The sequence below is a fragment of the Bubalus kerabau genome, chromosome 4 (genome assembly GCF_029407905.1).
Source record: "Bubalus kerabau isolate K-KA32 ecotype Philippines breed swamp buffalo chromosome 4, PCC_UOA_SB_1v2, whole genome shotgun sequence".
NCBI lineage: Eukaryota > Metazoa > Chordata > Mammalia > Artiodactyla > Bovidae > Bubalus > Bubalus kerabau.
In genome coordinates, this window is record NC_073627.1 from 151344723 (window position 1) to 151372636 (window position 27914).

The window sequence follows — 27914 nt, forward strand, 5'->3', positions numbered from 1 at the left end:
GGTTGGACTGAGAAGAAGCTCCAAAGCACTTCCCAAAGCAAACTTGCACCAGAAAAAAGTCATGGTTACTGTTTGGTGATCTGCTGCCTATCTGATCAACTCCTGCTTTCTAAATCCCAGCAAAACCATTGCATCAGAGAAATATGCTCAGCAAATTGATGAGATGCACCAAAAACTGCAACACCTGAAGCCGGTATTGATTGACAGAATGGGTCCAATTCTGCTCTACAACAATGCCTGAATCCATGTTGTACAACCAATGCTTCAAAAATTAAACGAATCAGACTACGAAGTTTTGCCTCATCTGCCATATTCACCTGACCTCTTGCCAACTGACTACTACCTTCTCAAAGCATCTCAGCAGGCGCCGAGGGGGCCTGCAGTGGCGGTTGGGGCGGCGGCCCGGCGGCGACCTTGACCCAGCAAGGCGCGGTGCTGCAGAATTACAACAACGAGCTGGTCAAGTGCATCGAGGAGCTGTGCCAGAAGCGGGAGGAGCTGTGCCGGCAGATCCAGCAGGAGGAGGAGGAGAAGCAGAGGCTGCAGAACGAGGTGAGGCAGCTGACGGAGAAGCTGGCCCGAGTCAACGAGAACCTGGCGCGTAAGATCGCCTCTCGGAACGAGTTCGATCGGACCATCGCGGAGACAGAAGCCGCCTACCTCAAGATCCTGGAGAGCTCGCAGACTCTGCTTAGTGTCCTGAAGCGAGAAGCGGGGAACCTGACAAAGGCCACAGCCTCAGAGCAGAAGAGCAGCGGAGGCAAGGAGAGCTGATGAGGCCGCGCGGGTGGGGGTCCTGCCTGTGGTCAGCGCCCCCCGCAAGCCTGTCTTCAAAGCATCTTTGTTCTTCAGGGAAGCAGCTTTCTCCTTTTGTTGTCTTTGGTGCCAAGAGAGGCAACTGCCAAGCTCCATTGGCTCTGGGTGACAGGATGGCCCTGGGCGTAGCCCACCCAGTGGGGGGTCCTAGTCCTGCACTCACACAGGCTCTGGGGAGGGAGGGAAAATGTTACCATACAGAATTCCACAATATCCAGGAATTCTGAGGAGTCTGGAGTCCTGGAATGGGCTGTTCATCATAAACGAGATCAACTCAATTGGGTCCATATTTTATTCTAGGGAAAACTTTTGGTAGGGAAAATGTTACCATACCCAGCAGGAGGCAGAAAACGCTTTCCAAGAGTTTGTTGAATCCCGAAGAGTGAATTTTTATGCTACGGGAGTAAACAAACTTATTTCTCATTGGTAAAAATGTTTTGATTGTAATGGTTCCTATTTTGATTAATAAAGATGTGTTTGAGCCTAGATATAATGATTTAAAATTCACAGTCTGAAACTTCAGTTACTTTTGTATCAACCTAATAGTAGCCTTGGGCTTCTACAGGCTTTTTCTTCCATTGTTATTCATCTTTTTTATAGTCACTCCCTGGGTTATCTGTAGAGAAGCCAGATTGCTGGTAAAATTAGGCTCATCCTTGGGAAGTTGTTGTTCAGTCACTCAGTCATGTCTGACTCTTTGCAACCTTGTGGACTGTAGCATGCCAGGCTTCCCTTTCCTTCATCATCTCCTGGAATTTGCTCAAACTCATGTCCATTGAGTTGGTACTGCCATCCAACCATCTCATCCTCTGACATCCCCTTCTCTTCCTGCCTTTAACCTTTACCAGCATAAGAGTCTTTTCTAATGGGTAGGCTCTTCGCCTCAAGTGGCCAACATATTGGAACTTCAGCTTCAGCATCAGTCCTTCCAGTGAATATTCAGGGTTGATTTCCTTTAGGATTGACTGTTTTGATCCCCTTGCAGTCCAAGGGACATGTATGGGAAGCTGTACATGAGTCCAGTTGTAAAAAAGACAATACTCTGAAGTTGAGATGAACAACCTACCCGGTGCAGCTGTACATTCCAGGATAGGCTGTGGCCAAAAGTTGTTGGTGTGCTCATTAGTGGGGCTTTGGTCTGAGAGATAGAATAGAATATTTTAATTTCATTTTGTTGAAGTTGCATACTTGTGGTCACTTTAATCCTTTGAAGGAAAGCATCAAGTGGCAATTTGATCACATCAGAAGTCAGATCACACATAAGGTTTCAATTTAGGGGCTTTTTTTAAAATAATGTGATATGCTTCTGAAGAATGGCTATTATTTGACCAGAGGCATTCCTAGCATGAACTGGTACTGCAGTTCCCACAGTGGCTTGACTTGAATGGTCCTGGGTGACCACCATGAAGTCAGATAGACAGGACCAGAGCCATGTGGGGCCTGCCATACAGGGCCTGCTACCCATACTATAGTGACTACACTCCCTACCTCCTACCAGACAGTAGTGATACCAGCCCAGATCTCGCCTCCCTATCAACAGTACTTTAAGCTAATATTCTGATCCTCATACTACCAAAGCATGATTGAAAATTTTGTAACCGTTTTGTAATGCCTGCAGTTACACTGTAAGCTCATATGCTTAACTAATTAAAATTAGTTGTGCTCCATATAAGAGAAAACTTAAAAAAAAGGAAGATTCAGAATACTAGAAGTTTATTTCTCTGTTGTTTAAACAAAATTGCAAGATCTGTTTTCAAGGGCTAGTATCGTGGTTTTATGATTATCAGGCTCTGCCATCACCCATGTGGCTGCCACATTGTGGTGCAGTTATCACTTCAGCATTTCAGACATTGGGAAAGGGCTGGGCAAACAGGGGCTCACCTTTTCCATTGAACAGCATTTTTTAGAAATTGTAATACCCATCATTTTCACCTGCATTCTAATGGCCAATAAATAAGTGCAGAGGAGGCTGGAAATTTAGTCTTCATTATGCATGGCCATGTGGCCAATGGAAAAATTGGAGCAAGAAAGAAGTCCACATATTGGGGACTACCAGCAGTTTCTGTCCCATATACTTTAGGGGATGCAGGGGAAAAAATCTAAGGAGAAGAACAATTTATACAATTCGAAAGACCTAAAACTCAGTAATCACTGAATCTCTAAAGGGACATAAGTTGTTATTATATACATTTCAAAGTATGTAGGTGCTTTTGAACTGCTTGGTTTTACCTAGTTTGCTATAGAAAGAGCATGCTGTCCCAAGCTATGTTAAGAACACTGTTTCTCTCTATACCTTAGAACTAGATCTCTAGTGGAATTGCCAGGTTAAAGGAGATGTACATGTAAATTTTGATTGATAGTACCAAACTGCCTTCTAAAATACTTTTACCATTTTACATGTTGGGCAGATTTTTATAGTTGAGACTGATAGAAAAAAAGCAGTGGTAAAGAAATAGCTATACTTCATGTTCTAAAACATTTTTAAAAAACAAAATTTCCACTAGAGGGAGATGTTTAGCTATCAGAAAGTTTAAAAGTAATCTAACTAATAAATCTGTCTTACTTATAGAATATTGTTATTATGAAATCATGGTAGTACAGTGTTAGTAACCATAGGTGACCTAAAATCGTATAAATCGGATGTTGGGACCAAAAGTAAACTGATAGATTATCTGGCTCAACCCTCTTACTCTGTAGGGAAACACACCCAGAATGTTTGAATGATTACCCATGTTGGCACAGTCCTTCTTGTCATATGCAATTGGAGCATACAACTCTTTTCTCCAGATTTACTGTCTGATGTTGTTAGTGTTGTTGTACTGTTTGTGAGGAGTTGGAAGAATATTAGAATTAACATGTATCAGCATTCATAGTCCATGTAGTACAATAAATCAAATGGGTGGCAGTTTGTGGAATAAGAGACAAATTGAATGTATTTTTGTAATTGCTCTCCCTGAAACCCAACGAACTGGAAAAAATAATCCAAAAATAGGGGACTTTTTAAACTAAAAAGAATATTTGTCTTGGTACAAGTTCAACTACTGGGAGCTATAAAAAATAAAATTGACAGCTTGGGTAATCACAAAGTTATGTGAGACAACCAAGAACAATGGCAGGGTTGAACAATAAGGTTCACCTCCTACACAGAGCCAGCCCTTCAAAACTGAAGAGGTGGCTATTTCATCTAATGCATAGAAACAAACAAAGACAATCAGGTAAAATGAAGAGAGTAGTATGTTTGAAACAAAAAAGAACAAGATACAACCTCAGGAAAAAAAAAAACCTTAATGATGCAGAGATAAGTAATTTACCTGATGAAGAGTTCAAAGTAATAGTCACAAAGATGCTAACCAAACTCAGGAAAAGAATGCATGAATACATTAAGAACTTCAACAAAGATATGGAAAATATAAGTTCCAAACAGAAGTCCTGGAGCTGAAGAATACAATAACTGAATTGAAAAATATGTTAGAGAATTTCAACAGCTGACAACATGAGAGAGAATAAAAGATCAGTGAACTCAAAGACAGGGCACAGAAACTCACCATTTCAAAGCAACTAGAAGGAAAAAGAATGAAAATGAAGGTAGCTTAAGGGATTTATGGGATAAAATGAAGCATACTAACATTCACATATAGGAATCCCAGAAGGAGAAGAGAAAGGGTACAAAAACATACTTGAACAAATAATGGTGGCAATTTCACTTTCCTAAACTGTAAAAACAGTTCTTCAGATCTAGGAACCCCAGAGAGTTCCATGTTAGAGAAACCCCCCAAACCCCCACACAGAGACACATTAAAATCAAAATACCAAAATTTGAAACCAAGAAGAGACTCTTAAAAGCAACAAACAAGAGAAAAACAATTGTTATATATAAGGGAACCCCTTAAAGACTTTCATCAGGTTTTTTAGCAGAAACTTTGCAGGTCAGAGGAGAGTGGCAGGATGTATTCAATGTGCTGAAAGAAAATAATTTCCAACCAAGATTAAACTTGGCAAAGTTATGATTCAGAATTGAAGGAGAGATAAAAGAGTTTTGCAGATAAGCAAAAGCTGAAGGAGTTTATTACCACTAAACCAGCCTTAAGAGAAATGTTAAAGGGATTTCTTTAAGCTGAAAAGAAAGGTCAGTAAATTGGTAACAGGAAAACACGAAAGTATAAATCTCACTGGTAAATGTAAATATATAAGTTTTGTTGTTCAGTTGCTAAGTTGTGTTCGATTCTTTGCGACCCCATGGACTGCCGCAGGTCAGGATAGGTAGTGAAGTAATCACTTATAAAGCTAGTATGAAGGTTAAAAGAGAAAAGTAGTAAAAACAACTAACTACAATAATTATTTATGGGAGTATGGCTGAGTCCCTTTGCTCTCCACCTGAAAATATCACAACATTGTTAATTGGCTATATTCCAGTATCAAATTAAAGATATGAAACCCAAAGATACCAGAAGGAAGGGAATAAATAACATAGATCAGCAGAATTGCCTGGCAGTCTAGTGGTTAAGACTCTGCACTCTCACTGCTGAGGGCCTGGGTTTGATCCCTGGGAACTAATACCCCACAAGCCATGTAGTATGGCCAAAACAAGGAAAACTCTGAACATAGATCAGAGCAGAAACAAATGAAATAGAAACTAAAAAGACATTAGAAAAGGTCAATGAAACTAAGAGCCGGTAATTTGAAAGGATAGTCAAAACTGAATAAATGTTGAGTTAGACTCACCAAGAAAAAGAAAAAAGACTTAAAAATCAGAAATGAAAGAGGAGTCATTACAGCTGCTACCACAGGAATACATAGGATCATAAGAGACTATTATGAACAGTTATGCACCAGCAAATGGATAAACAGCTAAAAACAACCTTCCAAGTCTGAATCAGGAAGAAATAGAAAATCTGAACAGACTAATTACTAATAGATTGAATCAGTAATTTAAAACCTCCCAACTAACTGAAATCCAGGACCAGATGGTTTCACTGATGACTGTACCAAACATTTAAAGAATTAATACCAGTGCTTCTAAAACTATTCCAAAAAGCAGAGGAAGAGCACTTTGAATTCACTGTATAAGGCCAGCATTACCCTGATACCCCAAACAGACAAGGGCACAAGGAATAAAATTATAACCCAATGTCCCTGGTGAACATAGATGCAAAAATCGTTAATAAAATATTAACAAACTAAATTCAACAATGCACTAAAAGGATCATACATAATGATCAAGTGAAATTTATTTCAGGGATGCAGAAATTGTTAAAAATTTGCAAATCAATTGATGTGTACACCACATTAACAGAAAAATAAGGATAAAAAATTAATGTGATTATCTCAATATATGCAAAAAAAGCATTTAATTAAAGTCAACAACCATTTAGCAAATTTAACCATTTAATAATTTCAACAAAGTGAGTATAGAGGGAATATACCTCAAAATAATAAAGGATATATATGGTAAGCTCAACAGTGAAAATAACTCTTCCTGTAAGATCTCACTGGAGTAAGAAATGGCAACCCACTCCAGTATTCTTGCCTAGAGAATCCCATGGACAGAGAAGCCTGGTGGGGCTACAGTCTGTGGGGCCACAAAGATCAGACATGACTGAAGTAACTTAGCAGTAAGATCTCAGATAAGACAAAGGATGCCTACTCTTGCCATGTTTATCCAACACAGTATTGGAAGTCATAGCCAGATCAGTTATATTTTTTTAAAAAAGGACTTTGCTAGTGGCAGAGTGGCTAAGAATCTGCCTGTAGTGGGCATGGGTTCTATCCTTGGTTCAGGAAGATTCCATGTGCCACAGAACAACCTAAATCCATGAGCTAAAACTGCTGAGCCCACGTGCCCTAGAGCTGGTGCTCTGCAGCAGGAGTCACTTCAATGAGAAGACCACACAACACAACTAGAGAATAGCCCCCACCTGCTGCAACTAGAGAAAGTCCACACGCAGCAAAAGAAGACCCAATGCAGCCAAATAAATAAATAAATAAAATTTAAATAATAATGAAAGGCATCCAAATCAGAAAAAAGGAAGTAACAATGTCACTATTCATAGGTGATATATGTTATTATTTATAGAAAACCCTAAAGGCTTCCTCCCCACCAAAAAACTGTTAGAATAAATGAACAAATTCAGTTAAGTTGTGGGATACAAAATCAATTAATCTGTTGCATTTTATATGCTAATAATGAGCTACCAGAGAAATTAAGGAAACAATTTCATTTACAATAGCATCACAAAGAATAAAATACCTACAATAAGTTTAACCAAGGAGATGAAAAGCCTATGCACAGAAAGCTATAAGACATTGATGAAAGAAATTTAGAACAGAAATAAATAGAAAGATATTCCATGCTTGTAGATAGGAAGAATTAACATTGTTAAAATGTCCACACAGCCGAAAGCTATATACAGATTCAGTACAATGCCTACCAGAGTTCCGATGTGTTCTTCACAGAACTAGAAGAAACTCCTACAATTTGTTTGGAAGCACAAAATATCTCAAATAGCCAAAGCAGTCTTGGGAAAGAACAAACCTGGAACCATTACACATCTTGATTTCAAATTGTATTACAAAGCTATAGAGATCTAATCAATATTGTCTTGGCATAAAGCGGACGCATATGTCAACAGAACAGAATAAAGAATCCAAGAAATAAACTCATACATTTGAGTTAATTTATGTCTGCTTACCTGATAACTCAGTTGGTGAAGAAGCCGCCTGCAATGCAGGAGACCCCGGTTCAATTCCTGGGTTGAAAAGATCCACTGAAGAAGGGATAGGCTACCAACTCCAGTATTCTTGAGCTTCCTTGGTGGCTCAGCTGGTAAGGAATCGCCTGCAATGAGGGAGACCTGGTTTCGATTCCTGAGTTGGGAAGATCCCCTGGAGAAGGGAAAGGCTACCCACTCCAGTATTCTGGCCTGGAGAATTCCATGGACTATAGAGTCCATGGGGTCTCAAAGAGTCAGACACAGCTGAGTGACTTACACTTTTATGTCAAAAGAGCCAAGACTATAGAATGGGGAAAGGATAGTTTCTTCAGTAAATGGTGTTGGGAAAACTGGATAGCCACATGCCAAAGAATGAAACTGGACCACTCTTACATCATACACAAAACCTAACTCTAATTAACAATTAACAATATTAACTCAAAATAGATTATAGATTTGAATGTAAGACCTGAGACCATAAAAATGCTAGAAGAAAGCATAGGTGCTAAGCCTCTTGACATCACTCTGACAATGACTTTTTAGATTTGACACCAAACGCAAAAATAAACAAGTGGAACTATATGAAACTAAAAAGTTTCTGCACAACAAAGGAAACCATCAACAAAATGACAAGGCTGAATGGGAGAAAATAGTTGCAAATCATATCTAGTAAGGTATTAATATCCAAAACATGTAAATCATAGGCTTTATAATGACAAGATAATTTGCCTATTCTAATGGGTAAAAGGCCAAAATCCAACACACACACACACATACTCAACAAAGACAAGATATTGCTCTGAGATTTTTTCTTTCCTTTCTTTTTCTTTTGTCTGTGTGGGTTATCATAGCTTTATATGAGATGTAGTTCACATAACATATAATTTATCCATTTAAGGTATACATTCAGCAGTTTTTAATCTATTCAGATTTGTGCAACCATCACTGCATCCAGTTTAGAACTTTATTACCTCAGAGAGAAACTTCATGCTCTTTATCACCCCTCATTTGCCCTTCTTCTGCCCAAACCTGACTTATCCATATATCTTCTGTCTCTATAGATGTGCCTATTCTGGGCATTTCATAAAAAATGGAGTTACATAATTTTTGGTGTTTTTTTGACCAATTTCTTTTACTTAGCACCACTATTTTCAGGATTCATTCATTCATGTTATCACATGTACTGTTACTTCATTCTTTTTTTCTAGCTGTGCTGTGAGGATATATCACATTTTGTTTCTTCATTCATCAGCTAAGAAACATTTGGCAGCTTGTTTTTTCCTTTTGGCTGCTATGGATAACACTTCTGAAACTACTCATGTATAGGTTTTTCGGTGGACATATTTTTCATTTCTCTTGTGTATATCTACATAGAGAATTACTATGGGGCTTCCTTGGTTGCTCAATGGTAAAGAAGACACCTGCTGAGCAGGAGACCGCCTGCAATGCAGAAGACTTGGGTTCAATCCTTGGGTTGAGAAAATTCCCTGGAGAAGGAAATAGCAACTCACTTGAGTTTTCTAGCCTTGAAACCCCATGGACAGAGGAGACTGGTGGGCTACAGTCCTTAGAATCACAAGAGTTGGACACAACTTTGCGACTAAACCACCAGCACCAGAAAATTACTGGGTCAGATGGAAGTACCAGATATGACTAGTATGTTGAGCATTTTTTCATAAGTTTATTGGCCATTTGTATTATCATCTTTGATGAAATGTATGTTGAGATCCATTTCCCAGCTTTTAATTGGGTTATTTGTCTTTTTATTATTGAGTTGTAAGAGTATTCTGGAAATTTGTTTCTGATTAGATATGGTAGTAGATGCCCACAGTCTACTTTAACTACAGCTGCTCCTAATAATTCCCACTATATTCTTGAGCAGCTGAAAAACTAAACAAAGATTACAAGCCATTAATACCCATTTCTCCAGCAGCTGAAAATACTGAAAAGTCAGATACACCCAGACAAATGGGGAAGAGTCAGTCATTTATCTGCTCATCCTATATCCTTAGGAAATAGCAGAAATTGCTGGATCTACTCCTGTAAACAAAAAAGATCCACAGAATACACAGCACAAAGATGGTACAGAGTTTGTTCATCATCATTTAGGATTCTTGCCATGAAAGGAATTAGAAAATGGAGTTAAAGTCTCTTTGAAAGAATGAATCCAGGAAATGCAAGAACATGCTATATTGTAACTGTTTACATTCTCAAATGAAAACATTCAAAGAAAACTGAATAAAAGGGAAAGACAGCTGAGAGAAAGAAAGGAAGGAAGAATAAAATGATTATAGTGCTGAAAGCTAAATTAGGAGGAGAAGGCAATGGCAACCCACTCCAGTACTCTTGCCTGGAAAATCCCATGGACGGAGGAGCCTGGTGGGCTGCAGTCCATGGGGTCACGAAGAGTCGGACACGACTGAGCGACTTCACTTTCACTTTTCCTTTCATGCATTGGAGAAGGAAATGGCAACCCACTCCAGTGTTCTTGCCTGGAGAATCCCAGGGACGGCGGAGCCTAGTGGACTGCCGTCTGTGGTGTCGCACAAAGTTGGACACGACTGAAGCGACTTAGCATAGCATAGCATAGCATAGGAGTAGAATATAGGAGAAGGCAATGGCAACCCACTCCAGTACTCTTGCCTGGCGAATCCCATGGACAGAGGAGCCTGGTGGGCTGCAGTCCATGGGGTCGCTAGGAGTCAGACACGACTGAGTGACTTCACTTTCACTTTTCACTTTCATGCATTGGAGAAGGAAATGGCAACCCACTCCACTATTCTTGCCTGGAGGATCCCAGGGAGGGGGGAGCCTGGTGGGCTACTGTCTATGGGGTTGCACAGAGTTGGACACGACTGAAGCGACTTAGCAGCAGCAGCAGCAGGAATAGAATATGGAGGATAGGCTTGAGAAAAACCACAAGTGCAACTGAAAAGAAGAAAAATCTGGGAGACAAAATGAAGATTTGTGTGATTTTTTTCCAAAAAACAACCAAAAGAAACAGAAATGATAGGTAAATATATAGCATGAGAAAATTTACTAAAGAAGAAAACCTTGATTTTGCACCTCAAAATATTTAACAGTTTATTTAACAATCCTCATTATTGTATATAGTGTTGTTTTGGATTTTTGTAGTAAGGAGCTGTTAGGCTTTGTCTTCATTTCATATTTCTTTAAAATACAAATTGGTGCAGATGGTAAAGATCTGCCTGCAATGCAGGAGACTGGGGTTCGATCTCTGGATTGGGACTATCCCCTGGAGGAGGAAATAGCAACCCACTTCGGTATTCTTGCCTGGAAAATCCCATGGACAGAGAAACCCGGTGGGCTACAGTCCATGGGGTTGCAAAGAGTCAATGATATATTAGAATTCAAATTGCTGAGGCAGAGAGTATAAACTTTTTAAGTTATGCATTATCAAAATGATGTTATAGATTAACATGTCATCTCATTGTTTTATATTTACATTTATCCTGTCAGAGTGAACATTTTTTTTCCATGTAACTTGTCATTTACCTCTAAGTTTTTAGTTCATGTTCTTTGCCTTTTTCTCTTAAGTTTTCATATCTCCTTGTCATGTTTATAGAACAAATTTTCCTTGTTTATTACTTTTCTTTTAGTTATGTCATTTTATAGCAATAGTTTGTATTTTTATGTAATCATATTTGCTATTTTGTTGTTGTTGTTTACTTAGAAAGTTCTTTCTCACTCAGTAATCAGTTAAATGTCTATACTTCTTCCTCATATTTTATGGCTTCAGTGTTTACATTGAAGTAAGTAATTCACTCAGCGTTCATTTTCATTTTGTTTAGATTTGGAGTGAGGATCTGAGGCATTCTTTTAAGAAATAACCCAGATCTTCCCTAGTGGCTCAGTGGTAAAGAATCTGTCTGCTAATGCAGGGGGCACAGGGTTGATCCCTGGTCTGGGAAGATCCCACATGCTGTGGGACAGCTAAGGTTTATACCACAACTACTGAGTCTGTGCTCTAGAGCCCAGGAGCCGCAACTGCTGAGCCCATGTGCCACAGTTACTATAGCATGAATGCTCTGGAGCCTGTGCTCTGCAGCAAGAGAAGCCAACTCAGCGAGAAACCCGTGCCCCCACTTACTGCAACTAGAGAGAAAGCCCATGCAGCAATGAAGACCCAGTGCAGCCAAATAAATAAATAATATTTTTTAAAAAGAAGTAACCCTTTTGCACAGTAAAGAAAATCATAAACAAAAAGACAACCCACAGAATGGGAAAAAAATATCTGCCAATGAAGCAACTGGCAAGGGATCACTCTCTGAAATAAACATACAGCTCATACAACTCAATACCAAAACAATGAACAATCAAGAAGTGGGCAGAAGATCCAAATAGACATTTCTCCAAAGAAGACATAGAGATAGCAAGAGGCATATGAAAAGATGTTCAACATCACTAATTATTAGAAAAATACAATCAAAACTGCAATGAGGTATCACCTTACTGATGATTCTGGTGATGGTCAGAATACCCATCACCAAAAAATCTACAAAAAGCAAATGCTAGAGTGGGTGGAGAAAGGGAACCCTCTCACACTGTTTGTGGGAACGTAAATCAGTACAGCCGTTATGGAGAATAGTATGGAGGGTCCTTAAAAGACTAAAAATAGAGCTGTCAATCCCATTCGTGGGAATAAATCTGAATAAAAACATGGTTTGAAAGGATTTTTTATTGTTCAGTCACTAAATTGTGTCCAACTCTTTGTTGTTTCACTGTTTCCACTTTTTCCCCATCTGTTTACCATGAAGTGAGAGGATGGAATGCCATGATCTTACTTTTTTGCATGCTGGATTTTAAGCCAGCTTTTGCACTCTCCTTATTAACCCTCAGAGAAGGCAATGGCAACCCACTCCAGTATTCTTGCCTGGAGAATCCCAGGGACGGGGGAGCCTGGTGGGCTGCCATCTATGGGATCGCACAGAGTCGGACACAACCGAAACGACTTAGCAGCGGCAGCACCAGCATTAACCCTCAGCAAAAGTCTGTTTAGTTCCTCTTCGCTTTCTGCCATTAGAGTGGTATCCTTGAAAGGATAATGTACCCCAGTGTTCATTGCAGCACTGATTACAATAACCAGGACATGGAAGCAACTTCAGCATCCATCGACAGAAGAATGAATCAAGAAGATGCGGTACAATGGAACATTACTCAGCCATAAAAAGGAGGAATAATGTCATTTGCAGCTACATAGATGGACCTAGAGATTGTCATACTGAGTGAAATCAGATAGAGAAAGACAAATGTATATCACTTATACGTGGAATCTTAAAAAAAAATGGTACAAATGAAATTATTTACAAAACATAAAGAGTCACAGATGTAAAAAACAAACTTATGGTTAATAAGAGGAAGGGGGAAAGGGATAAATTAGAAGATTGAGATTGACATGTTGTTGTTTAGTCACTAAGTTGTGTCCGACTCTTTGTGGCCCCATGGACTGCACACTAGGCTTCTCTGTCCTTCGCTATCTCCTAGTTTGCTCAAACACATGTCCATTGAGTCAGTGATACCATCCAACCATCTCATTCTCTGTCGCCTTCTTCTGCCCTCAATCTTTCGCAGCATCAGGGTCTTTTCCAATGAGTCTGCTCTTTGCATCAGGTGGCCAAAGAATTGGAACTCCTACTTTAGCATCAGTCCTTCCAAAAAATATTCAGGATTGATTTCCTTAAAGATTGACTGGTTTAATCTCTTTGCTGTCCAAGGGACTCTTAGTCTTCTCCAGCACAACCATTTGAAAGCATCAGTTCTTCAGCATTCAGCCTCCCTTATGGTCCAGCTCTCACATCCATACATGACTACTGAAAAAAACATAGCTTTGGCTATATGGACCTTTGTTAGCAAAGGATATCTCTGCTTTTTAATACACTGTTTATGCTGTCTAGATTTGTCATAACTTTTCTTCCAAGGAACAGGTATCCTTTAATTTCATGGCTGCAGTCACTGTCCAGAGTGATTTTGGGGCCCAAGAAAATAAAGTCTTTCACTATTTCTATTTTTTCCCTGTCTATTTGCCATGAAGTGACAGGATCAGATGCCATGATCTTAGTTTTTTGGATGTTGAATTTTAAGCCAGCTTTTTGACATATATAGACATTTTACATATAAAATGGATAACTAATCAGGGCTGTAGCACAGGGAATTCTACTCAGTACTCTGTAATGATCTATATGGGGAAAGAATCTTAACAAAAAAAGACTGTGAATGTCTGTGTATGTATAACTGATTGACTTTGCTGTGCATGTGAAATTAGCACAACATTATAAACCAACTGTACTCCAATAAAAAAAATTTTTTAAGTAACCCATATTTGCAGTACTTTTTATGGGTTACTTTTCCTATAACTTAGTGACATTTCATTTGGCGTATTTTGAAAGTAGTTTTTTCTCCTTATTTAAAAGTTGACTGTGCTTTGATACAAAAAAAAAAAAAGCTTTATTTTTTTGTTCTTATTTTAGGATAAGGAGAGTTTATCTTCTGTTATTACTGACCTCAGCATAATAATGGAGCCCACTGAATATTCAGAATTGAGTGAATTTGTGTCTAGGTAAGATATCTACTTCTTTTTATAAAGATATTTCTTTCAGCTTACAATTTTAAGTTTACCTGTTCTTTTTCTTGATAAGTAAATATCAAAATACCTCTAAAAGCGTAACACCAGTTTTGGTCCTGATACGTAGGCACTGTGCTAAGGGGGAAGTGAAGTGAAGTGAAGTCGCTCAGTCGTGTCCGACTCTTTGCGACCCCATGGACTATAGCCAACTAGGCTCCTCTGTCCATGGGATTTTCCAGGCAAGAGTACTGGAGTGGGTTGCCATTTCCTTCTCCAGAGGATCTTCCTGACCAAGTGATCAAACCCAGGTCTCCCGCACTGTAGGCAGATGCTTTACCCTCTGAGCCACCAGGGAAGTTAAGGGGGAACATGACATCTGTTAGCAACTGACAGGAGGGCAGAGTGACTGGGGGAGTGTTGGATAAGATGCAGTTAGCAATGTATGTAAGGTCCACATTATGGATTTTGGAGCTTGACCATAGTCCTATGACAAATGTGAAGGTATGGAAAGATTTTAAACAGAGCCTAAGCAAGGCAAAATTTTGACATCTCGGAAAGGATTGTTCTTGATGTTGCAGGGAGAAGGGATTTAAGGGGTGCAAAATTGGATACAGGAGGATCGGTGACTAGCCCATTAAAACAGTTCAGGGAAACAGAAATTTGTAGTTTGGACTAGACAAATGGTGGTTGAGATAGAGGACTGGGTAGATGGGGTATATTTAGGAAGCACCATTGAATAGGCATGATATTGGTTGAAAAAGAGGGGTCAGGAATCACTGACAAATGATAATTCCTTGATGATGGTGATTGCATTTGTTGAGATAGGAAAAGTTGCAAGAAGAGCATGTCAAATGAGATTGTGGCTTCAGTTTGGACATGTTGAACATAAGTGCCTTTGAAACACTAAAGTGAAAATAAGAAGTAGGCAGCTAAGAAGAGATAAGTAGTAGATATAAACACTGGGGTTTTCCACCAGTGGGTAAAGTTAAAACTTTGAGCAAGAATGAGATTGCCTGTGGAGAGAATATAGAAAATAGAGAAAGGACTGAAACTGAACCTTGACGAATTCTAAAATGTATGTTGAATAGATTTGAAGGATCCTGCAAAGGATTTAGAAAACTGAAAGATGGGAAGGCAAACCAGGAATTTATTGTTGACCTTTGACAATTGGATTAACAATTTTTCTTACACGTCTTTAAAGAAATTCCTCCAGTGTCTACTGGAGTACATAGGTTGTGAAAAGAAGTCTGCTATATTGTTTTTGTGTATGCATGCATTTTGGGGGCTGCTTTCCTATCTATTTTTTTTTTTTTTTTTTGACAGTTTCTGCTATTTCTAGAGAGTGTTTATGTGAACATTTCTAGCCATATCTTTTCAGGTACTTTTTGTGTCCTGTTCTCTTTATTCTTCTCCAACTCTGATTACTTATATGTTAAAACATTTGATATATTATGTCATCTTCAAGTTCTGAAGACCAGTCTGCAATGAGCTCACTGAAGGGATTCATCATCTCTAAAGTAATGTTGTTTTTATTTCTAGTGTTTTCATTTGATTCTTAATTTTTTCTCTCTGCTTAAATTCCCCATTTTTTCATGAATATTATCTAGCTTTCTTACTAGATCTTTTAATCTATTAATCATAGTTATTTTTTTCTTTAATGTTTATTATGGACATTTTCAAATATAGGTTCCTCCTGCTTTCCAAAAATAGAGCATTCCTATGAAACCTTTTGTAAGTCAAAATAGTGTAAAGCAAAGAAGCTGTTACCTCTGGACAGTTTCTGCTAATAGATGTGCAGAATAAATCAAGATATAGCACAGATAGTCACAGACACAGTTCAAAGTTTGATGCTGAGATGCTGAGTGTGGTTTCTGGGGAAGGAGCTTGATGGTACCAGTCTCGCTGCTCAGGGTGCATGTTGGCTTGCTGCAAAACAAACCCTGAATCCTGTTTTCACTTTTCACCTTTTTTCGTAAAAGTGAAGATTCTTTTCAGATTTCTTTTGATTAGCAAGAAGAGGTAATAATATAGGTCTTTGGTAGAAGTAAAGTGATGTGAGTATTCCTTGCTGGCTCAGTGGTAAAGAATCTACCTACCAAAGCAGAGACATGGGTTCTGGTTTGGGAAAATCCCACATGCTGTGTAGCAGCTAAGCTCGTGCACCGCAACTATTGAGCATGTGCTCCGGGGCCCAGGAATCACACCGACTGAAGCCCATGTGCCCTAGAGCCCATACTCCACAAGAGAAGCCATTGCAATGAGAAGACTTCACATTGCAATGAAGAGTAGCCCTTGATCCCTGCAACTAGAGAAACGCCTTCATAGCAAGGAAGACCTAGCACAGCCATAAATAAATGACAAGTGAAAGTGAAAGTCGCTCTGTTGTGTCCGACTCTTTGCGACCACATGGACTATACAGTCCATGGAATTCACTAGGCCAGAATACTGGAGTGGGTAGCCATTCCCTTTTCCAGGGGATCTTCCTGACCCATGAATTGAACCGGGGTCTCCTGCATTGCAGGAAGATTCTTTACCAGTTGAGCTACCAGGGAAGCCCCATAATTAAGTAAATAATTTAAAAATAAAAAGTAAAGTGGATTGACTCAAACTTTTGAGAAGTGGAGGGATACATGGATCTATAAAAATAATAGTATAATTAACCTGCAGCCACATTACTCTGCCAACAAAGGTCTGTCTAATCAAGGTTATGGTTTTTCCAGTGGTCATGTATGGATGTGAGAGTTGGACTGTGAAGAAAGCTGTTCAATCCCTGGGTTGGGAAGATTCCCCTGGAGAAGGAAATGGCAACCCACTCCAGTATTCTTGCCTGGAGAATCCCATGGACGGAGGACCCTGGCAGGCTACAGTCCATGGGGTCGCAAAGAGTCAGACACGACTTAGCGACTGAACTGAACTGAACTAGCAGCCACCATTCTTATTCTTTCTCTGTGATTTTAAATCATAGTTATTTTAAAGCCTGTATCTGATATTATCAACATTTGAGTCATCTTTGAGTTCAATTCTGGTGACTACAGAACTATTACTATTAGTTACCATTAACTAATAATAATAATAATATTACTATCACTATGTTACTGTTGTCACTATGAACTATTGTCTACAGTAGTTCATCTTTTCTTGAATTTCTGTGTCTCATAATTTTTTTATTGACTGATGGACTTCAGTAAATGTCCATCTATTGAGGGACATTTCAGTAGAGACTGAGACAAATAGTATTTATGCCCAGAAATGAGCACATTTCACTTATCAGGCTGTTAGTATGGGGTTTAATTCAAGGTAGTCAGCAATTGAGCTGGTTTGGGGTTTTTTTTTCTTTTATTAACTTTAGTCACTAAAGATTTCAAATTCTTCCAACAGTGAATTCAAACTCAACTTCAAATTTAGTTCTTCCTTATGTTTGGAATAGATCAGTGTTCTAGCTTCACTCTCAACTTTTAGTAATTCCTGTACGTCTGTATCTCAGAGGGGAATGTTTCTCCCTGCACTTGACACTCTCCAACAGTAGGTGTCGATACTTGTTACTTGGTGCTAGGCTCATGGTGGGAACAAAGGGAGATTTATATTCCATGGTTCATCCTTAGTATTGGGCAGATCCTATGGACCTGCACCTTGGGGATTGGGAACACAAGTTTTCCTGCTCTTCCCAGTGCAGCCAAACTCATCCTGGGTCTGGGGTTGGTCTTGGGTGGGAGAGAGTTCCTTGTCCTTCCCCCTCCCCACTCCTATGGTGACAGGATTATGCTTGGTTTTACTGTAGGATCCTGCACCCAAAAGATTTTGTACCCCTCCCATGGAACAGAGGTATTTAATTTCTGTCTTTCTTTACAAAGCAATGGATCTTTCTCTATGTAACCTGAGCATTTTCTGCCCTTCCCCCAGGGTCAAATGGGTTTGACTTTTATTCCTTCCTTGGAAAAAAGGGATTTTTTTTTTTTTTTTTGCATTGCTTTCCTGCTGCTTCTTTAGCAATTTATAGTTTTGGCTTCCTACCAGAGAAAAATTCTGGCTTCATTTTGAACCCCAGCAGCAGCTGATCACCTCTTTGTGCCTGTGCCAATGAGGGGAGCTCTTGCTGGGCTCCTGCCATGATCTTTCTGGTGGAGTCCTTTTGTGCCTGGGGTTCCCATCTGTTCCAAAATGACATCTACCCCACAATTGTCCTTTGAGAATTCACTGGAATTTTAGCTAATTTCTTGTTACCCGCTTGTATGGTGGCTCCTTCCCTCCCATCTGTTTAACCAAGGGTGAATAGTTTATGTGTCCTGTTTCTCCTTTGAGGAAGAAAAATGTTAATTTATTTGGTTGCCTTGTGATTCAGATCTTTGATGGGCTCAAGAAAGATTATGATTTTATAGATTATTCAGATTTTCCATGATTATGGCCCTCTCTGCAACTTTTTACGTTTTTCGTAGAAGTGGTTCAGTTTTAATTTTCTCTGATTCTCAATCTGGAATTTGGGACATTCTATCTTTTTATCTTCTGTATCTATCTTACTCTTTATATTTTCTGTCCCTTCATATCTTTGTGCTTATTTCTGATTGTTCCTCAGATATGTATTTTGGTGCAGTAATTATTTCTTAATTTTCTGACTAGTCTTTTTTAAAAAACAATTATTGGAGTGTAGTTGATTTATAATACCAGGCTCCTCTGTCCAGGGGAATCTCCAGGCAAGAATATTAGAGTGGGTTACCCTGCCCTCCTCCAGGGAATCTTCCTGACCTAAGGATCAAACCCACATCTCTTACATTTCCTGCATTGGCAGATAGGTTCTTTACCACTAGTATCACCTGGGAAGCCCATTTTATATATAGGAGTGTGTATGTCAATCCCAGTTTCCCATAATCTGCTCTTAAACCCCTGTCCATTGAGTCTTTTATTAAAATTGAAATATAGTTGATTTACAGTGGTAAGCCAATCTCTGCTGTACAGCAAAGTGACTCATTATACACAAATATACATTCTTTTTTATATTCTTTTCCATTATGGTTTATCACGGGGTATTGAATATAGTTCTCTGTGCTATGCATTAGGTCCTTGTTCTTTGCATCTACTAACCAACTCCCAGTCCATTCCTTTCCCTCCCCTCTCCCACTTGGCAACTGCAGGCTGTTCGTTACGTCTGTGAGTCTGTTTCTGTTTTGTAGATAGGTTCATTTGTGCCATATTTTAGTTCCCACATATAAGTGATATCATGTGGTATTTGGCTTTCTCATTCTGACTTACTACACTTAGTATTATGATAATCTCTAGTTGCATCCATATTGCTGCAAATGGCATTATTTCATAATTTTTTGTGGCTGAGTAGTACTCCCTTGTATATGTATATCACATCTTTATCCATTCATCTGTTGATTGATATTTACATTGTTTCCATGTTTTGGCTATTGTGAGTAGTGCTGCTATGAACACAGTGGTGCATGTATCTTTTTTTAAGATGCATTCTCATTTATTTATTTTTGGCTGGGCTGTGTCCTCATTGCTGTGTGGGCTTTTCTAGTTGCAGCATGCCAGTCAACTCTCTTGTGGTGTGCGGGCTTCTCATTATGGTGGCCTCTCTTGTTGTGGAGCACAGACTCCAGGGTGCGAGGCAGTTTTGGCTCTCCCATTCTAGTGCACAGGCTCAATAGTTGTGGCACACAGGCTTAGCTGCTCCACGGCATGTGGGATCTTCTCAGGTAAGGAATCAAACCCATGTCTCCTGCATTGGCAGGCAGATTCTTGACCACTGAGCCACCAGGGAAACCCCCATGTATCTTTTTTAATTATAGTTTTGTCCAGGTATATGCCTAGGAATGGGATTGTTGGATCATATGGTAATTCTATTTTTAGTTTTCTGAGGAACCTCCATGCTGTTTTCCACAGTGGCTGTACCAACTTACATTGTTACCAACAGTGTAAGAAGGTTCCCTTTTCTCCACACCCTCTCTAAGGTTTGTTATTTGTAGACTTTTTAATGATGGCCATTTAATGATGTTGTGAGATGGTACCTCTTTTAATTTTTATTTGCATTTCTCTAATAATTAATGATGTTTGAGCATCTCTTCCTATGCATTTATCCATGTTGTTGTTTAGTCACAAGTCATATCTGACTCTTGCAACTCTGTAGTCCACCAGGCTCCTCTGTCCATGTTCTTGCTGGATTTCCCAGAAAGAAGTGGGTTGCCATTTCATTCTCCAGGGGATCTTGCCGGACCCAGGGATTGAACCCACATCTCCTGCAGTGACGGACAGATACTTTACCACTGAGCCACCAGGAAATCTCTTTGCTTATCCATTGAGTCTATAACTTCACTGACAGTACTTGTCATTTATAAAAGTTCTATGTATCTGATTTTCAAATTTTCTTATCTTTTTTAAAAATAATCTTTTTTTAATTATTGCTTTTCCATGTAATTATTCTTGGTGATCTCCTTACTTGTATATTCCAGTAAAGGAGATAATTATTGTTTCAAATTGTCTAACCAAGTATTAAAGCCGTCCACTCACCGATCTTTTAACCTCATTGTCAGGACCAGTCATTCCTCAAAGTTCTCTGTGTGACTTCTTTCATAATTTTTCTCTTTTCTCTTCTTTTCTTTCTTCCGTTTCTGTCTTTCCTTTCTTCCTCTCCTTTTTGCTTCCTTCCTTCTTCCATCCCTCCCTCCCTCTCTCCTTCCTTCCCTCCTTTTTTCTCTTCTTTCATAATTTTTTTAGTATGTTTCAATTATCATACAATAAAATTGACTTTCTGTCATAGAAGTCTTGTCAATTTAGCACAAATATAAATTCATAAAACTGTCACTATAATCAGAATAAGGAACAATTCCATAATACTAAAAAACTCTCATGCTGACCTTTTTAGATATGACCATTACTCTTCCTCCTAGGCACTGACTATCTTTGGTATGTTCTTCATCAGTAGAATTTAGCCTTTTCCAAGTGGAATCACATGGTATGTAAACTTTTGAGACTAGTTTATTTCACTAAAGCTAATTCCATTGAGATTAATTCATATTTTTGTGTGTATCAATAGCTTTTTCTTTTTATTATTGAGTAGTATTGCATTACATGTATATTCCACAGTTTGTTTATCCTTTTACTCACTGAAGGACATTTGGGTTGTTTGTAGATTTTTGCTATTATGAATAGAGATGTTCTAAACGTTTGTGTGAAGGGTTTTGTGTGAGTGTAAGTTTTCATTCCTCTTAGGCAGAGATGGGCAAATTTTGATTCACAGACCATTTGCTTATTCTTTTTTAAGAGTCAGGTCAATTTTATTTGGCTGTGCACCATGCAGCATGCAGGATCTTAGTTCCACAACCAGAGGTCAAACCTGTGCCCCCTGCACGGGAAGTGTGGAATCTTAACCACTGGACCACCAGGGAAGTCCCCAGCTACCTATTTTTATAAGAGAGGTTTTATTGAAACGTAGTCGTGTCCATTTCTTAAGTATTGTCTGTAGTTGCTTTCATTGTAAAATATCAGAGTGAATTAATTTTACAGTGTTATAATATAGACCACATTGTCTGCAAACTTGATGTATTTACTATCTGACATTTTAAGGAAAGTTTACTGATTTCTGCTCTAAGATGAATACTTGGGAGTTGGACTGTTGGGTCATATGATAAGCACATGTTTTGTTTGTTTGTTCTAAGAAATTGTCAAGCCATTTTCCAGAGGCTTTTACCATTTTGTGTTCCCACCAGCAATGTATGAGAGTTCCTATTGCTCTGCAAGGTCTCCAGGACTTCGTATGCATGTATTTTTAAATTTATCCATTCTAGTAGAAGTGTAGTAGAATCTCATTTTCCTGCAAATGCTTTTTTTTCTTATATCGCTTCTTTAGGTTGTTTCTCACTATTGTTTTGAGAGTTCTTTACATATTCTGCATACCTGCATACAAGTCCTTTATCATATATGAAATTTCCTAATATTTCTCCCATTTCCATAGCTTGTCTTTTCGTTTTCTTAACAGTATCTTTCAAAGAGCACAATATTTTGGTTTCAAGATCACATTTTGCCTTTATTTATTTATTTTTTTGCTCATGTTTTGATATGATGTCGGAAAACTTGTTGCCTAACCTCAGGTCATGAAGGCTATCTTCAAAATCTTTAGAAATTTTTATATTTTCACCTTTTACATTTAGATCTTTGATTTATTTCCATTTAAGGTAATTGTTGATCTGTTTGGATTGGGCTCTACCCAGCAGTATTTGTTCTCTTTGTTTTTTTCTTGTATTTTTCCCTTCTGTATCTTTTCTGGATTCTTTGAATACTTTTTAAAATTCCACTTTAATTTGACTTTTTTCTATATCTCTTACATATTATAAGTATATATATTAAAATAATATATCTAAATGTGTATTATGTGTATAATATATATATGTATATAACTGGTTGATACAGGGATCACTGTCTACTTAGAATTAATATTTTACCACTTCAAATAGAAATTTTGTACTAAATAGGTTCCTTTTCATGCCTATCTCTTCATATTATAGCCATCATTTACTTCCACATACATTTTAACCCCATCAGATAATATTACAATTATTATTTTCTAGGTTTTAATATATTTTAACAGTCTGATATAGCTATGCAGATTTTTATGATTTGGGTTGTTTTTATTTATTTCTCATATTACCAAATTTTGATTCACAGACCATTTGCTTATTCTTTTTTAAGAGTCAGGTCAATTTTATTTGGCTGTGCACCATGCAGCATGCAGGATCTTAGTTCCACAACCAGAGGTCAAACCTGTGCCCTAGCCAAACCTTTTCCTCTAGAATCATTTCCTTTTGAGTAGGTTGAGTTAGACAAATTCTTTTCATCTTCTTTCTAAGAATATCATTATTATACCTTCATTTATTAAAAATTTTGCACTAGATATTGAAATCTGAATTGACTTCCTTCTGGCCTCCATGGTTTCTGTTGAGAAATCTATTCTCTTTGAATCTTTGTTACTCTATATGGCATGTGTCTATTTTCCTCTAACTGATTCATGAAGTTTTCTTTTTAATTTTCAATAGTTTGGTTACGATATATTTAAGCGTGGATTTCTTTGAGTTTATCCTCGCTGTGGTTTTTCTGAGCTTCTTAAATTTGTAAGTTTGTATCTTCTTACCTAATTTGGCAAGTTTTCAGCCATTATTTTTCCAAATATTTTTTTCAATCAACATTCTTTCTCCTTTTCTTCTGGGTCTCTGTCAACATAATTATAAAATCTTTTGGTGTTGTCATACATGTCCCTGGGACTCCATTAATTTTATTTAATTTTTTCCTTCTGTATTATTCCAATTAGATGGTTTCTGTGTGCTCACTACAATCAGGATATTAAACACTTCCATCAATGCAAAAATTCCCTTATACTGTTAACCCATGGCAAAACCTGCTCTGGTCTTCATTACTGCAATTTTTCATTTTATGAAATGTCAAATAAGTGAAGTCGTGTAACCTTTTGAGATCGGCTTCTTTCCTTAGCCTAATGCCTTTGAGATTCATCTGTCTTTTCATTTGTGAGTAGTATTCTGTTGTATGGATAATATTTTATTTATACATTCATCTACTGGAGGACATTAAAGTTATTTCCAGTTTTGGTGATTATGAATAATACTGCTCAGTAGAGGTTTTTATGTGAATTTAAACTTTCTTTTTTCTAGAGTAAAAACCAGAAGTGAGGTTGCTGGGTCACATGATAAAAATATGTTTAAATTTCTAATAAACTGCCAAATTGTTAACAAGAGTGACCATGCCAATTTGCATTCCCACCAGCAGTGTATGAGAGTAACTGATAGTATTTTAGTGAATTAACTTCTGATAATCATTGATTTTAGACCTAGTACTGGCCACCCAAGACAGACAGGTCATGATGGAGAGTTCTGACAAAACGTGGTCCACTGGAGAAGGGAATGGCAAACCACTTCAGTATTTTTGCCTTGAGAACCCCATGAAAAGTATGAAAAGGCAAAAAGATAGGACCCTGAAAGATGAACTCCCCAGGTCAGTAGGTGCCCAATATGCTACTGAAGATCAGTGGAGAAATAACTCCAGAAAGAATGAACAGATGGAGTCAAAGCAAAAACAACACCCAGTTGTGTGATTGTGACTGGTGATGGAAGTACAGTCCAATGCTGTAAAGAACAGTATTGCATAGGAACCTGGAATGTTAGGTCCATGGATCAAGGCAATATGGAAGTGGTTGAACAGGAGATAGCAAGAGTGAGTGTCCACATTTTAGGAATCAGTGAACTAAAATGGACTGAAATGGGTGAATTTAACTCAGATGACCATTATATATACTACTGTGGGCAGGAATCCCTTAGAAGAAATGGAGAAGCCATCATAGTCAACAAGAGTCTGAAATGCAGTACTTGGATGCAATCTCAAAAACGACAGAATGATCTCTGTCCATTTCCAATGCAAACCATTCACTATCACAGTAATACAAGTCTGTGCCCTGACCAGTAATGCTAAAAAAGCTGAAGTTGAACACTTCTATAAAGACCTGCAAGACATTCTAAAACTAACACCCCAAAAAGATGTCCTTTTCATTATAGAGGACTGGAATGCAAAAGTAGGAAGCCAAGAAATACCTGGAGTAATGGGCAAATTTGGCCTTGGAGTAAAGAATGAAGCAGGGCAAAGGCCAACAGAGTTTTGCCAAGAGAACACACTGGTCATAGCAAACACCCTCTTCCAACAACACAAGAGAAGACTCTACACATGAACATCACCAGATGGTCAGTGCTGAAATCAGATTGATTGTATTCTTTGCAGCCAAAGATGCTTTATACAGTCAGCAGAAACAAGACATGGAGCTGACTGTGGCTCAGATCATGAATTCCTTATTGCCAAATTCAGACTTAAATTGAAAAAACTAGGGAAAACCACTAGACCATTCAGTGATTTGACCTAAATCAAATCCCCTACGACTATACAGTGTAAGTGACAAATAGATTCAAGGGATTCGATCTGATGGACAGAGTGCTTCAAAAACTATGGACAGAGGTTTGTGACATTGTACAGGAGGGAGTGATCAAGACTATCCCCAAGAAAAAGAAATGCAAAAAGGCAAAATGGTTGTCTGAGGAGGCCTTACAAACAGCTATGAAAAGAAGAGAGTGAAAGGCAAAGGAGAAAAGGAAAGATATACTCATCTGAATGCAGTGTTCCAAAGAAGATAGCAAGGAGAGATAAGATAGCTTTCTTCAGTAATCAATGCAAAGAAATAGAGGAAGACAATAGAATGGGAAAGACTAGAAATCTCTTCAAGAAAATTAGGATACCAAGGGAACATTTCATGCAGAGATGAGCACAATAAAGGACAGAAATGGTATGGACCTAACAGAAGCGGAAGATATTAAGAAGAGGTGGCAAGAATACACAGGAAAACTATAGAAAAAAGATCTTCATGACACAGATAACCACAATGGTGTGATCACTCACCTAGAGCCAGATATCCTGAAATGCGAAGTCAAGTGAGCCTTACAAAGCATCACTATGAACAAAGCTAGTGGAGGTGATGGAATTCCAGTTGAGTTATTTCAAATCCTGAAAGATGATGCTGTGAAAGTGCCACACTCAATATGCCTGCAAATTTGGAAAATTCAGCAGTGGCCACAGGATTGGAAAAGATCATTTTTCATTCCAATCCCAAAGAAAGGCAATGCCAAAGAATGCTCAAACTACCACACAATTGCACTCATTTCACACATTAGCAAAGTAATGCTCAAAATTCTCCAAGCCAGGCTTCAACAATACATGAACCATGAACTTCCAGATGTTCAAGCTGGATTTGGAAAAGGCAGAGGAACCAGAAATCAAATTGCCAACATCCACTGGATCATCAAAAAAGCAAGGGAATTCCAGAAAAACATCTACTTCTGCTTTATTGACTTGCCAAAGCCTTTGACTTTGTGGATCACAACAAACTGTGAAAAATTCTTCAAGAGATGGGAATACCAGACCACCTTACCTGCCTCCTGAGAAATCTGGATGCGGGTCAAGAAGCAACAGTTAGAACTGGACATGGAACTATAGACTGGTTCCAAATAGGAAAAGAAGTACATCAGGGTTGTATATTGTCACCCTGCTTATTTAACTTATATGCAGAGTACATCATGAGAAATACTGGACTGGATGAAGCACAAGCTGAAATCAACATTGCCAGGAGAAATATCAATAACCTCAGATATGCAGATGAAACCACCCTTACAGCAGAAAGCAAAGAAGTACTAAAGAGCCTCTTGATGAAAATGAAAGAAGAGAGTAAAAAGGTTTGCTTAAAGCTCAACATTCAGAAAACTAAGATCATGGCATCTGGTCCCAGTACTTCATGTCAAATAGTGGGGAAACAGTGGAAACAGTGACAGACTTTATTTTTTGGGCTCCAAAATCACTGCAGATGGTGACTGCAGCCATGAAATTAAAAGATGCTTGCTCTTTGGAAGATAAGTTATGACCAACCTAGGCAGCTTATTAAAAAGCAGAGACATTACTTTGCCAACAAAGGTCCCTGTAGTCAAAGCTGTGGTTTTTCCAGTAGTCCTATATGGATGTCAGAGTTGGACTAGAAAGAAAGCTGAGCACTGAAGAATTGATGCTTTTGAACTGTGGTGTTGGAGAAGACTCTTGAGAGTCCCTGGACAGCAAGGAGATTGATCCATCCAGTCCATCCTAAAGCAAATCAGTCCTGAATATTCATTGGAAGGATTGATTGTTGAAGCTGAAACTCCAGTACTTTGGCCAGCTGTTGTGACAAACTGACTCATTTGAAACGACCCTGATGCTGGAAAAGATTGAAGGCAGGAGGAGAAGGGGACGACAGAGGATGAGATGATTGGATGGCATCACTGACTCAATGCACATGAGTTTGAGTAAGCTCCAGGAGTTGGTGATAGACAGGGAGGCCTGATGTGCTGCAGTTCATGGGGTCACGAAGACTCTGACACGAATGAGTGACTAAACTGATTCCTAGGATTTTTTTTTTTTTAAGTTTAAAAATTTTAGTCCAAATTTTTCTTTGTACTTACTTTATCCTTGCTTGAGAAAGAGACATTTGGAGTTACTTTACGTTTTTGACTATCATAGTTGCAATTGAAAGGCACCACTGCCAACATTTAGTGAAGGAAGTCCATAACATCTGTTTTACATTTAGTGAAGTTTTAACTGTGCTTGGGAAAAATAGATAAAACGCAATAATTCCTACAGCTATAAGAGCCAACACATGCATGCTCTCTTTCTCTCTCTCTCTCTCACCCACACACGCACACTTTCTAAAATAGTATACTATGGACATATAAAATGGGAGTGAGGGAATTGTGACTTAATCCACTTTAAATACAGTTCTTTTAAAAAGTTATGTAACAAAATTATCTTTTTCTTTTTCTCTCTTTCTCCGAGTATCGTGTGTGTGTGTGTGTGTGTGTTTAAACTTTGGGCATTGTAGTTTTTATTTTTTATTTCTTGGCTCACTCCAACATCACATGATTGAGCGCATATTTTTTGCTCCCTTGCTTGATGAAGATCAAAATGTCTTATCAGTTTGACCTTGGAAGCTCTAATGAAATAACTACTGCTTTTTATAGGTTTCCCTTGATGGTTCAGTGGTAAAGAATCCGCCTGCCAATGCAGGAGATTCAAGAGACTCAAGTTTAATCCCTGGGTCAGGACGATCCCCTGGAGAAGGAAATGGCAACCCACTCCAGTATTCTTGCCTGGAAATTCCCATGGAGAGAGGAGCCTGGCGGACTTCAGTCCATGGGGTCGCGAAAGAGTCAGACATGACTTTGTGACTAAACAACAAC

At 38.5% G+C, this 27914-nt stretch overlaps 2 protein-coding genes across 8 annotated transcripts in view; both read left to right on the forward strand.

Annotated features, from left to right (window-relative positions):
* CENPP (centromere protein P) overlaps nt 1-27914 on the forward strand; it is a 237068-nt gene that overhangs the window by 22245 nt on the left and 186909 nt on the right. For 6 of the 7 annotated variants that reach the window (XR_008713798.1, XM_055579055.1, XM_055579057.1 and 3 more), the window contains exon 4: nt 14015-14103. The exons of the other annotated variant lie outside the window; for it this stretch is intronic. Coding sequence is in view for 5 of the 6 variants with exons in the window: in XM_055579055.1 (XP_055435030.1) it covers nt 14015-14103 (89 nt within the window). In the remaining variant the exon portion in view is untranslated. The remainder of the gene's footprint in view (nt 1-14014; nt 14104-27914) is intronic. 7 annotated transcript variants of the gene reach the window in all.
* Nucleotides 337-1309, forward strand: LOC129650503 (microtubule nucleation factor SSNA1-like; the record flags this gene model as incomplete). The annotated part of the gene is made up of 1 exon (XM_055579063.1): nt 337-1309. A coding segment is annotated over one exon (438 nt), but the record flags the coding sequence as incomplete, so codon positions are not given.